The sequence below is a fragment of the Temnothorax nylanderi genome, unplaced genomic scaffold (assembly GCF_030848795.1).
Source record: "Temnothorax nylanderi isolate EJ_2023f unplaced genomic scaffold, tnyl_v1.0 TNYL_tig0006_pilon, whole genome shotgun sequence".
In the NCBI taxonomy this organism is placed as follows: Eukaryota; Metazoa; Arthropoda; class Insecta; order Hymenoptera; family Formicidae; genus Temnothorax; species Temnothorax nylanderi.
Window position 1 is genome coordinate 1,235,581 of NW_027249068.1, and position 15,498 is coordinate 1,251,078.

A 15,498-nucleotide genomic window follows, 5' to 3' on the forward strand; every position below is an offset into this window, starting at 1 on the left:
GACCATGGTCTCGTTTCAGGATCTAGGTTTTGAGACATCGGTCGTTGTATCGCCGCAGCGACAGCGATCGACCCGTGATCGAGATCACGCTTTGCGAGGAGCGGCAAAAGAAATGAGTGGGAGAGAGACGTAGAGACGATTAGAGATTGCGAATATGACCCCCACTCGAGGCAATGAGCAGATAGGGCGCTCTTATAAAGACTATGCCTGTACCTATAGTGAGTTCCTTTTTGGTGTATTGTACACTCCAGTCAGGGAAACAGTGGAGTTGAACATACCAGTGGCAGGACCATCGTCGCTATCTCGAAGAGATGACGGAGAAAGGTTCCAAGCTCCCTCAATTCCTAGCTGCTGTAGCAGGTAAGTCCCCGTCTGTCAATAAAGGGCTACATCCTCGAGGGAAAGAAATCAAATTAATCCATTGTCAAAACGCTGTCTTTTTTTTATTTATTGGTGTCTACTTTATATGTATTTTTTAAAAACACTTCAACTTCAACCTGAGAATTATTAATTGCTTATTAATTCTTCTTAATTGCTTAAGAACCGTTTTGGAAGACTTTATTTGTGCTGGAAGTTTTAAAAGCATAACTTTAATTATTTGATATTTAAATTTCTATTTCTGAATTTATTAGTTATTAGCCTTATAAATTCCACTATGAAGTATATAGATTTATAACGTGATCTGCAGTTGTAAGATAAATATTATCGTGGCTGAGATTAAACGATAAGAGAAAAGTCAAATCATTCAGTAAGTGCGTGGTATAATCGATAGATTATATAGTTACCGAAAAATAATAATCAAATTTTTCATCGAAAATAAAGCATCGTGCCAAGTATTCTTTATCTATTCACGTTATCTCGTGGCACATTCGTATTTCATATTGCGAAGCGATGATATTTCGGGCGCGTATCTGTATGAATCTATATAAATTCGTATTAATACTATCGCGTAAGCGATAGATATCGACTATTATCTCGTGTCAAGCACGATCAATGAGAAAGTAATTTACGAAATTCAGCGTAAATTAGTAACTCTACGATTGCATATTTTCGTGCGTGCAAAGACATCAAGAGGGAATAAGTAGTCTCATCGCTGTAGTGATGACAGTTTCACGCAATGATGACGATCCACGAATGCGAAAATTCTATTTATCTCTTACTTGTGAATGAAAAAAATCGTCGATGTTGAGTGCGCAGAAAAATTGAGGATTGTGCACTCTTCAACAGTTCGAAACAGATATCTCTCTCTCTCTCTCTCTCTCTCTCTCTCTCTCTCTCTCTCTCTCTCTCTCTCTCTCTCTCTCTCTCTCTCTCTCTCTCTCTCTCTCTCTCTCTCTCTCTCTCTTAAGAGTTTCGATCCTTTCCAACAAAACAAAAATCCAGCTTTAATATATAATTAAACAATAATAATACGTTAATTAAGCGCGAGAAGAAATTACGTAAATACTCCAGCAATTATTTATCTTGGTATTTTCTATTTGTACATCCTGGAATTTTGTACAATCACAGCTAGTTTATCTGTCGTCGCGGTTGGTGCGGCTGCAGCGTGGTCGAGTCCGGTCCTACCCAAATTAGAAAAAGATGGTGGACCTTTGGGATCACCGATCAGCAGCGAGCAGAGTTCTTGGATAGGATCTCTGGCGGCTATCGGTGGTATATTCGGCACCTTCGCGGCAGGATATCTCGGAGATAGGTATGTTTACGTAAATTAACAATTTAATTCAAGTCCGACAAATAATCGGCTCGCAGTCTATTAAGTTAGAATATATGTATATGATGTAACTATTAATTCTTTACTTGCGCATCACGTACCGCGCTTGACTCGTATCGCCGTCTATTAATTTGTTGACATTTTCACGAGTCTAATGATATATTTTAACAATTTAATTTCACGCATGAATAATTTCGCAAAATAGCGATTTAACTATGCGTCCTATTTTGCAGGACTATCTATAAGTTAAAACTAAAGAAAAAAGAAAATTTTTATGAAGAAGTAAAGCGCGTATTGAATTCAAGCACTTGACGAAGGCAAATGATAAACAGTTGTTTTTTTCTACAGATGGGGCCGTAAACGAACATTGCTATCTTCTCTGGTGCCATTTATAATTGGATGGACACTTGTCGCCACTGCAAGACACATTGCGCAGCTTTATGTTGCCCGATTTATACTTGGATTGACTATGGCTATCACGTTCACAATCCTCCCTATGTATTGTGGCGAAATCGCTGAGGTAAATTTATTTTGCATATGTACGAGCGATACAACCATTTACACTCAGAGTTTTCAAGCACTATCATGTTTTCTTCTGTTTTCCGTTTAAAAAATGATGATTAAAATTAGTATAACGTATATATAATGTGTATAAATTTTTGTACTGTTCAATCTCTCTGGCTTTTTTGTTTGTTAAATAATATTAAAATAATTGAATTGCTTGTTATATAATAACGAACTATTGTTATATCTTTTCAGACTTCTGTCAGGGGAGCGTTGGGATCTTTTCTCCAGCTCTTTAACACGATTGGCATCCTATATTCTTACGCTATTGGGCCGTTCGTCAGCTACACGATCTTGTGGATTCTCTGTGCCATCCTGCCGGTGATCTTCTTCGTCTGTTTTATGATGATGCCGGAGTCTCCGTATTTCCTTCTCAGTAAAGGCCGCAGAGAAGAGGCGATCGTATCACTAGCAAAGCTCCGAAACAAATCCGAAGCAGCTGTCCAGGAGGAGGTCGACGAAATGCAGGTATGTATAAGTCAGCAAGGCATAATTTTCTTTCATAAAATCTTCTCTTCTAAGAGAATCTCAAGATTCTTAAGCGCAAAGAGTCAAATCGACTTTCTGTTGACCTCCTATTAATAATTCTCCCTTGAGAAATTTAAATTGTCGGGATATGTTTGATTTTATGAAAAACTCGGTACGAAAAATATGCGATCAGTATAAATTATTCTAATAAATATTGCTAATTACAGCCGTTTATGGGTTCGTTGATTTCTCGAGTGACAAATTAGTCCACGCTAATGCTACCTACACTGTTACGAACATGTACTCGGTCGTAGTTAAACGCTTGTTCGAGTGTATATTATCCGTCAGGTCGCGTCAGATATACGAGGTTTTATGCCGTTCCTTGGATCTTAAACGACAATATCACACAGATGTTAGAGATAATTATAACTGGCTATGCACAACTGCAGGGTGCTTTTTCAGTCGTACGCGACTATATAATAAACAAGAAAATGTAGCTATTGCTCCAACGTTGAAGCAATCGCAAAATATAATATAATTGCAGAAATAATTAACGTTAAAAATCATTTTGAGGAAGTAGAAACTCCGATTGCAAATGACAAATACTTTATCTCCTAGCAATAATTTGGCCTTTATATAATTTCATTTATTTTAAAACATTCTAGGCAAACTATTGCGCTTCTATTTTCATCATTATTGCTTAATAAATTCGTCTCGCTTTCAATTTTTCAGGTTACACTTGACGAGGCTTTCAAGAATCGAGCCAGTATATCTGATCTGTATCGAGTAAAGGTGAATTTAAAGGCGTTGACCTACACATGCGCCATGGTTTCCTTCCAGCAGCTTATTGGCATCAATGTCGTGCTGTTGTATATGCATAATATCTTTATCGCCGCTGGAGGTCTTGTCTCATCGGAGATAGCGCCGATTGTCATCGGAGTCGTACAGGTATTAGGGTCAATGGTGACACCCTTTGTTGTCGACAGATCAGGTAGAAAGATGCTCCTTATTTTTTCTGGAATCGGAGTAACAATCAGTTCGGTGAGTAATTGCTTCTGTTTTTAGATTTAACCACATTATATATAATTAACGATGAATTAAAAAAATTACATTTATGAAAGTAAAAAAAGATTTGCCATTTGAATCTGGGATGAATTTTAATTGAAGAGAATCTTGTCAAGTCTTCTTTTGTTTTTAATAATTTATGCTGCCTCACTGACAAAGATAATTAATAGCAAAAATCAGTAATAATAGCATTAAAACTTTGCGTTAAATAGAGGTGCAAGAATTAATAGTATTTAATTTAGGAGAAATATATAGGTATATATTATTACAGAAAAATATTAGGATTATATTACTATGAACTAGTACTTATAAATATATCGTGAACATTGAAACGTTTAGAAAGTTCGTACTGCTCTTTTGATAAACAGCAGATACATTCAGAAATTTGCATGACAAGTGTATTCAAAATTAGTGTATTCATGAAGCCATAAACGCAATGTAGTTTCTCGTTGCGTTTGTTTGCTGTTTCACGGAACGAGTTATAATTTCGCCTTGTGACAGAAAATGATGAACTTGAGCAGTTTGTTAGAGTGGACATGCGTTGTACTTTTTAAAGACACTTTGAGGAATTTATATTAATCTCATTAAAAATTATAAAGATAAATTTTATTTCAAGCAATGCGATTATCTTTAAAATCGCATTTAATTAATAAGCACGAAATGCTATCAAATTTAAGATCAGGTACCACTTAATATTATTAAGAAAAATTTTAACTTTTATCAGATTCTTTATTTGAATTTGATTAAACAGAAGCTATTTATTATGCGAGCATCGTTGTGTAATTTATTTTGCAGTGTGCTCTGGGTTTGTATTTCTATCTGAAGGAGGTACAGCACGCGGATGACGTGATAGAGCAGATATCCTGGTTGCCGATGGTCGCACTTATCGTCTACATTGCCACGTACAGCGTAGGCTGGGGTCCGATTCCGTGGGCATTGATGGGTGAGATGTTCGCTTCGAACATCAAGGCTAGAGCTTCTACTATAACTGTTTTCCTTAGCAAACTTTTGAGCTTTATCATGGCCAAGTTCTCCATCAATCTTGAAGAAGCGTTCAATGGCAAATACGTGATCTTCTGGATATTCGGAGGTTTCTGCATCATTAGTATCTTTTTCACGGTATTGCTGTTGCCCGAAACAAAAGGCAAGACTCTTCAGCAAATTCAAGATGAACTCAATGGAGTGACTTCAACTATAAACGTCGAAAATAGGACAAAGAAGTGAAGAGAGAACGCTCGCGTTCGATCATCCTGACGAATGCTATACGTTGAATACCTGATGAATTCGCGAGACACTTTGAAGTGATTAGATATTTGTAAAAAATACGTAGGGTAAAGTTTTATAACATATCTAGGGATTTGCTATCATTATACAGTGGAGAAGAATCAAGCAGAGTACCAGAGAAATGCGGATAACATACGTGCCTATACCACTGCCAAATTTATAGCAATATTAGTAACAGAATACTGTTCAGTATTCTGTTACTAATATTGCTTGAATCACAAAAAAAAAAACGGAAAACGGATCAATTAACGAACAATGGTTCGATGATTTAAATGAAGTGAACGATAAATGAAAATTTAGAAAGAGTAAAACGGAGATTCTATTCTATTTTTGTTTATATATCATATGTACGCAGAGATAATTTTGTTATTTTCTACGTGGAACCAAAAATACTTGTTTTCCAAAAACCTTTACACAATGACTAACACGGTTCATAGCAATTATATAATGCAAGTGTATATGGAGGGGTAAAAACCAGAGTGGTGTAAGTCAAATTTTTTTAAATATTTTCTCGTGTGCATAGATGCAATCTGTACAATATATAAATTGCATCTATGCACACGAGAAAATATTTAAAAAAATTTGACTTACACCACTCTGGTTTTTATCTCTCCATATAATGCAAGTCATATTATGCATATTTATAAATATGGTTGCGATACTTCGGTTACGTATTATTATATGCACATATATAAACTTCGTTTTCTAGCGTAAAAAAGTGTGATGTGCCAGTAAACGTTCCTACGTTTTCAAGCAAGTTCCTATTTGATCCGTGATTAGGAAACGTGGAGCAACAATAAGACTCTTTTGCTTGTATTTTATCAAGATTTAGTATTGCGTGTGTTGGACGTGGCGCGTAAAAGTAAAATAAAAAACAAAAAAGATTAAGTTTGCGGCGTTTTTTTTATTCACGTATTAGAGACCAGTTATTTTGTAATACGTCTGCATAGAAAAAAAACGTAATTATTAACAACGACGACAAATATATCGAAATTTAAAAGAATGTCGAGTATCGTTTAAATTTGATATCTTTAAAACGCCAATAAATCGATGAAATTACGTGCAAAAAAAGAAAGAGAGAGGGAGAAATATAAAGTAACTTTATTATAACTAATATTTTTTAATAAAATCTTGACATCAACAAGACAGTTATCGATATATTTAATCATCTAGAGAAGACATAATTATTACATAATTTACGTACAATATAAATTATTATAATTACTTGAACAAATTAATTTCAAGAAATAATACATAAACATTGTATTATTAGTTAATTCACGTTAATTATCTAAGTTATGTCATTGAACAATTAGAGGATGCTGAACGTACGTCAACGACTTCGATGACTTCCGTTCCGAAACTTCTCAAATACTTGTGGAATTCATATTCGAGTTTGAGGAGCGCGTACTGAGGGTTCAAGCGGGAAGAGGCGAAGATACTCTTTGCTGAAATTCTGAGTGTATTCACTCTCGCTGGAGCTGCTCCAGGATCCAGGAACTGTCTCTGGATTTCTGCATCAAAGGGGCCGTGGATAACCCTGGAGGGCATAGGATCATGAATATGTGCAGCAGAGATCGTCGACGAATGGACGAACATGCTGATCAAGAAGGAGCATGAGATCAGGTGAAGTATATTATTTTTAAATATTTCTAACGCGTGTGACAATACAAATATAAATGCTTTATGATATCGTGGCGATATGTGATGAAAATTTAGATAACATTTTAATTTAAATATTTCTAATGCTCAACCTTATATTTGTATTGAGATCGAGAGATAATTTATTAATTAAAGTCTATTAATATTACTATTAATTAAAAGCAAACTTAAATTATCTTACTTTTTAAAATAACTGTAGTAAATCTAATCATTCTTGAAGATAAATTGTCCTGCACAAAATACAAATTGATTTATAAACAAAATATAATATTTTTAAGCTTTGTAATTTAATGTCTACAATACAAGTGTAATTTTTATTCATAAAACATGATTAATGGAATGTGTTATACTATTCAATGAGCGGCGTAATCCACGTATTCACTCGTGTGAAGACTATGCATCGCTAATTTACTTATTAAACTATTCTTACACGTATTCTTCAGCGAGAATACGGAGAGAAGACAATTATTAGAATTTGCCACGAAGCAATATCCAAAGTTTAACGACTACACGACGGCAATTTTGGTAGCACTGTAACTTGCAAATTCGGAACTTGTTTTCAAGTGCTTCACCGCCTGCCCCGACTCTTTAGAAGAATCAATTACCCTTTATCCTCGCTCGTCTGCAAGTAACTTCTCGTTCTTTTTCTACAAACAAGAAATATAACTATTAATTAATTTTATCGCTATATGACTGCTATTTTAGCGTCATTATTGCCTCATTTATTATAAAGCTGAATCTAGTTTCTTGATACATAGGAGATATTACGAATAATTATGTGAATGCATTGGGAAAGATTAAGTTACTATCTTACCTATTATTTTAAAGTAAATTGGTAGAACTCTTATTCCCTCACAAACATTTTGATGATCAAAATCACGAATTAGATTTAACCCAGCATTTTAACGAGATTCTGAGTAAAATTCGGAAATAAATTCCGGTGTATTCCTTTTTTCTTTTATAACAACCTCGTCTCGATCAAAGGCATTCTTTTGATGAGGAAATTTTCTAGACACCGTTAATGACGCCGCGCGACCTTAACCATGGTGCCTTGTTTCAGGGTCTAGGTCTTGAGACGTCGGTCATTGCATCCCTCACCACTGCACACTGCAGCGATGGCGATTGAGATCGCGCTTTGCAAGAAGCGGCAAAAGAAATGAGTGGGAGAGAGACGGTTAGAGAATATGACTCCCACTCGAGACAATGAGCAGATAGAGCGTTCTTATAAAGATTATACCTATACAATCCTGCACCAGTGAGTTTTCCTTCGGCAGCGTATTATACATCCTAGTTCCTAGTTAGAGAATCCGTAGAGTTGAACATACGCGATAGGACCCGCACTGTCGGTCATCGCTGTCTTGAAGAAATGACAGAGAAAGGTTCCAAGCTCCCTCAGTTCCTGGCTGCTACGGCGGGTAAGTCCGCGTCTGTCAATAAAGCGAGTTACATCCTCGAGGGAAAAAAATCATATTAATCCATTGTCAAAATGCTGTTTTTTTTTATTTGTTCGAGTCTATTTTTCATGTATTTCTTTAAAATAATTAAATTTTAACTGAGAATTTTTAATTGTATATTTATTTTTAATTGCTTAAAAACTGTATTGGAAGACGTTATTTGTGCTGGTAGTTTTAAAAGCATAACTTTAATTATTTGATATTTAAATTTCTATTTTGGAATTTATAAGTTATTAGCCTTATAAATTCCACTATAAAGTATATAGATTTATAACGTGATCTGAAGTTGTAAGATAAATCTTATCGTGGCTGATTAAACGATAAGAGAAAAGTCAAATCGTTCGGCATGTGCATGGTATGATTGATGGATGATATAGTTACAGATCAAAATAATTATCAATTTGGAAATTTCTCACGATCAAAAATGAGGCATCACGTGTCAAACATGCCCTTTTCTTATTCACGTTATCTCGTGGCATATTCGTGTTTCACATTGCGAAGCGATGATTCAGGGCGCGTATAATCTATGTGCATCTGTATATTCGCGATAATACTTGGCACGGATTAATTGTGTAAACCTGTAAACAATAGATAATAATCAGTATCACCTTGTGTCAGACGCTATCAATGAGAAAGTAATTTACGAAAATCAGTAACTCGATAATCACGTGTTATCATGCGTGCAACGACATCAAGAGGAAATAATCTCACCGCTGTAGTGATAGTTCCACGCAATGCCGACGATCCACGAATGCGAATAAATTTGTCTTGTATCTTGCTTACGTAAGAATCGTTAACGTTGAGTGCGCAAGAAAAATAATGATTGCGCGCTCTTCGAAGAGTATTGTAAAGTTGCGTCTACACTATACGTAAAACAAAGCATATATTATGTAGCAAAACATATTATGTATACAATTTGTTACGAAAAGAAATGTTACATATCATTTTTTCTTCTCTTTTTGTAACTTTTGTAACAAAGTTGTATAAATTTACTATATAACATGTTTTGTCATATAGTGTAGATTTAATTAAGGACATCATATAATTCTTGAAGTTATCTTATAAAATGTCTTTCTTTTTAACGTCTTTAAGATGTTCCGATTTGTGACGTCTTCAGGACATTATTTTAATTGTTGTCTGGGTTGTTTTCGATTGTAATTGGGAAGTTCTATGCCAAATCGCGCATTTGACGAATAAAAAATATAATTTCAGATTTTGTTTGTGTTGGATGAAGTAATCTCAATTTTAATCGAGTGCTAAAGAGCATTATCTCATCTTCAATACAGAGCGCGGATAAGATCATATCAAACAAACATATACATACTATATATTCAGCGATTAAGTAGAATTGAGCTGATTTAATCACAAGTGCGCAAGCGATATTATCGAAAACATTACGGATTAGATATGTTTACTTTACACGTTTACTAGAATTTCATTAAAGACATAAGTATTATTCTTTATCAGTGTCACGAACATTATTAAATAATTATACATTGTACCTATTAAGTAGTTAGAATATTAAACATTTATTCGCATTATTATAACTGTGCGCTCTTCATTCTGCCGGCAAAACCTCCAATAATTCGAGACAGTCAGATATCTCCCTTAAGAGTTTTCTTTTTGACGAAATAAACATCTAAGTTTAATAATTAAACGTTTAAATGATAATACGTTAATTAAGCGCGAGGAGAAGTTGCGAATATTCCAGCAATTACTTAACGTTGACAACGTGGTACTTTGTACATCCTGGAATTTTGTACAATCACAGGTAGTCTATGTGTCCTTGCGGCCGGTGCAGCTGAGGGGTGGACGAGTCCAGTCCTCCCTAAATTGCAAAACGATGGCGGACCTTTGGGGTCGCCGATCAGCATCGAACAGAGTTCTTGGATAGGATCTCTGGTGGCCGTCGGTGCTTTCTTCGGCAGCTTCGTGGCGGGATACCTCGGAGACAAGTATGGTTATATAAATTAGTCATTCACAATTGCAAGCACGAATAATTTCGAAATAGGTATAGCAATTTAACTATGCGTCCTATTTCCCAAGCCAAGTTTGAAACTAAAGAAAGGAACCAATCTTTATAAAGAAATAAAGCACGTATCAGATTCAAATTCTCAACGAAGACTGAACTAAAGACGATGAAAAGTTGTGATTTTCTTCTGTTTCTATAGATGGGGCCGTAAACGAACATTGCTATCTTCTATGGTGCCGTTTATAATTGGGTGGACACTCGTCGCCACTGCACATCACATCGCCCAGCTTTATGTCGCTCGATTTATATTTGGATTGAATATAGCTATCACGTTTACAATCCTTCCTATGTATTGTGGCGAAATCGCTGAGGTAAATTTATTTTGAATGAATGTGCGAACATTTCCACGCATAGTATTTAAGGTATTGTGTTTTTTGTCTTCCGTGTAAAATATGACGATTATTTGGTACTTAATTTAATGTGTATAAATTGTATCGTCTAATCAATTTGTTCATAAATTTTTTTTGCTGGGTTTTCAAACGATTCAAAAAAGATTTATCTTGTTTCGTAGGATCCATGAACATAACTGGAATAAATAATGATACTATTTCCAGTCTTTGTTTATTAAGAAATATTAAAATAATTATATTGCTCGTTATATAATAACGAACTAACAGATTATATATAATTATTGTTATATCTTTTCAGACGTCTATCAGGGGAGCGTTAGGCTCTTTTCTCCCGCTCTTTGAATCGATCGGTATCCTATATTCCTATTCTATTGGGCCATTCGTTAGCTACGTGGTCTTGTGGATCCTATGTGCCATCCTGCCGGTGATCTTTTTCGTCTGCTTCACAATGATGCCGGAATCTCCGTACTACCTCCTCAGTCAAGGCCACAGAGATGAGGCAATCGCATCTCTAGCAAAGCTCCGAAGTAAACCCGAAGCAGCTGTCGAGAAGGAGGCCGATGAAATACAGGTAAGTCAGCAAAGTAATAATTAATCAATATAATTTTCTCTTATAAGACCTACCGATCTAGAAAAATCCCAAAATCTTAAAATTCTTAGTAGTAAAGAAACATAATTCAACTCTTAGTTGAACTTCTACAAATTCTTTGTTAAGAATATATATATTTTGTAGTTTGGCAATAAGAGCCAAGCACAGTTGTTCTTGCACAATCTCTATCATTACAATTAAATATATAAGGACTCGCGTACGTTTCGACCCTCTCTTCGGGTCATTTTTGTTAAGAAATTTTAGTTGTTGGAATATGTAGTTTTCTGAAAAACTCTGTCCGGAAAATATGTGATCGGTGTAAACTATTTTAATAAATTTCTAATTGCAACGTGTCCGTTTACAGTGTCGTTGATTTCTCGAGCGACAAGGTAATTGCTATGCTACCTGCACTGTTACGAACATGTACTCGATCGTTGCTAAACGCATCCGAGTACATATTGTCCGTCAGATCACGTTAAACAAACGAGGTCGCGGCTATTGCCGTTCCTTGATCTTAAACAACAATGAAGGATAGTTATAATTGACGTGCAGAGTCTCGCAGAACTGCAGGTTGTACGCGACTATATATTACACGAGAAAAAATAGCTATTGCTTCAGCGTTGGAACAGTCACAAAATAAAATGTAATTGCAAAAGAAATTAACATTGAATACAATTTTGAGGAATTACAAGATCCGATTATAAATGGACAGCAAATTTGCTTCAGTGTTAATTGAAAGTTTATTTCTTAATAATAATTTGGTCGTTTTATTATTCTATTTATTTCAGAATATTTTAGGCAAATTGTTACGCGCTCCAATTTTTATATTTATTGGTTAATAAATTCGTCTCGCTTTCGATTTTTCAGGTGATACTTGACGAGGCTTTCAAGAATCAAGCCAGCATCTCGGAACTGTTCAAAGTGAAAGCGAACTTCAAGGCATTGATCTACACATGTCTCATGGTTACCTTCCAGCAATTTACCGGTATCACCGTGGTGCAGTACTACATGCAAAATATCTTTATAGCTGCCGGAGGTCTCGTCCCAATGGAGATAGCGCCGATTGTCATTGGAGTCGTGCAGGTGCTAGCGTCAATAGTGACACCCGTGGTTGTCGACAGGTCAGGTAGAAAGATACTTCTCGTTTTCTCGAGCATTGGAGAGACAATCAGTTTGGTGAGTAATTGCCTCTGTTTTTAGATTTGAAATTGTTCAACAATGAATTAAAATAATTACATATAGGCACAACAACTGATAGTATTCAATTTAGAAGAAATATACAAGAGAGAATATCTTATATAAAGAAACATCAGAAATATGTTATTATAGAAAGTATACGCTTGTTCCATCATATCGAGCCTTATATTTCTAAGAAACTAGTTGCAATTATTTATAGAATATTGCATAACCGATAGAGTTAATACTAATTATACAATGTACACACACACACACACACACACACACACACACACACACACACACGTTTAATTTTAAAAGTGATAGTTTAAAAAGAATTAATATATGACTTAGTGTTTAATATATCTTGCATTGAAGCTTTTATAAAGTTCTCGTACTATTTTTTTGTTTGAGAAACAGCAAATTGATTCAGAAATTAAAAGTGTGTGTGATAGACACAACGCGGATTTCCTACCTGTTTTATGGAACGAGTTGTAATTTCGTCGCCTTGCAACAGATTGATGAATCTGAGCAGTTTGTTAGAGTGGACATGAGTTGTCGTTTTTAAAACCTCAAGGAATTTATATTAAAATTATTAAAATTATTAAAATAAATTTTATTTCTGCAAGATTATTAATTAAACGCGTTATCTATAAAATCACGTTTAATTAATAAGCACAAAAAGCTATTAAATTTTAGATCAGATACTTAATATTACTAAGAAAAATTGTAATTTTTATTAGATTCTTTATTTAAATTTGATTAAACAGAAGCTTATTTTGTAAGCATCGTAATCGTGGCGTTAATGAGATAAATTAGAGAAGAATTAAATTTTGTAATGTATATTAATCTAATACTGATAGTCATATCCTATAAATATTTTTTGACGATAACTTGTACATATTTAGCTTGAATTTTCGCGTGCCGATTAATTCTCATATTCACTGATTTCATGCTGATCGTTAAATGCATTTTCTGGTCGTGCGTTTACGATCGGCATTCATAATTACACTTGCTACTAATGCCGCAAATTACGGCATTTAATGACTCCTTCTTTTATCACTTATCTCACCTTCGAGGAAATCATTCTCGGCGCAAACGACTTAATTACCTGACAAAGAGGATCGAGTCACGATTCTCTCTGTAAATCGGATAAAGATAAACGCGCGACACGGTAAAGTCCTCGTCTTCGATAATGTCTGCCTGATGTAGGAAATGTAATAACAGCGAATCACGCGGATGTACATTGCAATGCGAGACGAGGAAGGTAGAGCATAATTATACATACGGGTCATTATTACGTTTTCCGATGGAATGGGATGGAATACATCGGACTGTGAACGATTACATAATTTGTGCGCGACAGAAGGCAGACGCGCGTACGATAACACACGCAGAAACGAGTTGAAAAAATTCTTTCGTTTAGGATCTTTTGAAATTCGAGTTGTTTTTTTCGTTGTTATTAGATACTTTGGAAGATATCTCTGTACTCTGGGAGTTTAATGATTTTAACAATTGTGAGAAACATCGGAAAATTTTCATAACGATGTGTCATCATAGATCAAAATAATTCTAGCACCGAACATGTTCAATAGCACTGAATTTCTTTGTTATGCAAATTTTGACTTTAAGTGCAAAAGTCTTTTATTACGAGCTTGTCGTGTAAACAGGCATTTATTTTGCAGTTTGCCCTGGGCTTATATTTCTACCTGAAGGAAGTACAGCACGCTGACGACGTGGTAAAGCAGATATCCTGGTTGCCGGTGGTCTCACTCATCATCTTCATTATCACATTCAGCGTAGGCTGGGGTGCAATTCCATGGGCAATGACGGGCGAGATGTTCGCCTCGAACGTAAAGGCTAATGCTTCCAGTATAACGGTTTTCGTCTGCTGGTTCTTGGCCTTTGTCACCACCAAGTTCTCTAGCAACCTCGATAAGGCATTCCATGGCATGTACGCGACTTTTTGGATGTTCGCAGGATTCTGCTTCCTTAGTATCTTTTTCACGGTATTGTTCTTGCCCGAAACGAAAGGCAAGACACTTCAGCAAATCCAGGACGAACTCAATGGAGTGACTATAAATGTCGAGAAAGGAACGAATACGTGAAGAGGGAACATTCGCGTTCGATTATCCTGACGAATGGTGTACGCTAAATACCTGATGAATTCGCGAAACACTTAAAAAGAAATTGTATATTTATAAAAAATTCGTGGCATAAAGTTTTATAACATATCTAGAGATTTGATATTATTTACTGCGGAGAAGAATGAAGCAGAGTAACTCGACAATCACGTATTATCGCGCGTGCAACGACATCAAGAGAAAATAGTCTCACCGCTGTAGTGATAGTTCCACGCAATGACGATGACGGTCCACGAATGCGAAATTTCTATCTAGTCCAGTAACTTTAGGATTTCTCTTCGGAAAAATTCCAAGTGAGGACTCACTTTGATGAATTTTTCCGAAGATTGATCGAATTTTTGCCTAAAGTTACTGGACTAATCTGTCTCATATCTTACTTGCGTATCAAGAAGAATCGTCGACGTTGAGTGCGCAGGCAAATTGATGATTGCGCACTCTTCAAAGAGCATTGTTACGTCTTATAGGACATCTAAAGGACAGCTTATAATTCTTGAAGTTATCTTATAAAATTGTCTTTATAACGTTTTTAAGACATCCTGACTTATAGGACATTGTTTTAGTTGTATTGTACACATGCGTTGTTTCGGTTGTTTTAGATTATAATTGGGAAGTTCCATGCCAAATTGGGTTTGAGGAACAAAAAATGTTATATTTAGTTTGTGTTTTATGAGTTAATATCAACTAAAGTCGAGTACTGATACCTCGTCTTTAGAGCGTACCACATCAAATAAACATATACAATGATTAAGCAGAGTTGAGTTGATTTAATCATAAGTGCGCAAGCGAAAACATTACCAATTTGATATGTCTACTAGAATTCCTTTAAAGACATTGGAATTATTTTTATTGGTATTACCCAGTTATTCTACAAACACATATTAAGCGCATTTATACTTTCTACCTATTAAGTACTTATTAGATTATTAGAATATTAAACATTTATATTCACATTATCATAATTATGTGCTGTTCACTGCCGGTAAGATCTCCAACAGTTCG

At 35.2% G+C, this 15,498-nt stretch overlaps 1 protein-coding gene, 1 long non-coding RNA gene and 1 pseudogene across 2 annotated transcripts; 2 read left to right on the forward strand and 1 right to left on the reverse strand.

Annotated features, from left to right (window-relative positions):
- Nucleotides 1-29: 29 nt before the first annotated feature.
- LOC139778082 (facilitated trehalose transporter Tret1-2 homolog) lies at nt 30-6,167 on the forward strand (annotated as a pseudogene).
- A 62-nt stretch (nt 6,168-6,229) lies between these two features.
- LOC139778099 (uncharacterized) lies at nt 6,230-8,971 on the reverse strand. The gene is made up of 6 exons (XR_011719486.1): nt 8,877-8,971; nt 8,625-8,786; nt 7,569-8,181; nt 7,360-7,401; nt 6,936-6,984; nt 6,230-6,632 (listed from the first exon to the last, which is right to left on the reverse strand). It is a non-coding gene; the product is annotated as an uncharacterized lncRNA (long non-coding RNA).
- LOC139778092 (facilitated trehalose transporter Tret1-like) lies at nt 8,031-15,247 on the forward strand. The gene is made up of 6 exons (XM_071715878.1): nt 8,031-8,169; nt 9,980-10,163; nt 10,380-10,551; nt 10,889-11,161; nt 12,047-12,355; nt 14,041-15,247. The coding sequence occupies exons 1-6, from the start codon at nt 8,121-8,123 to the stop codon at nt 14,461-14,463; spliced, it is 1,410 nt and encodes a 469-aa protein (XP_071571979.1). The 5' UTR covers nt 8,031-8,120; the 3' UTR covers nt 14,464-15,247.
- Nucleotides 15,248-15,498: the final 251 nt, after the last annotated feature.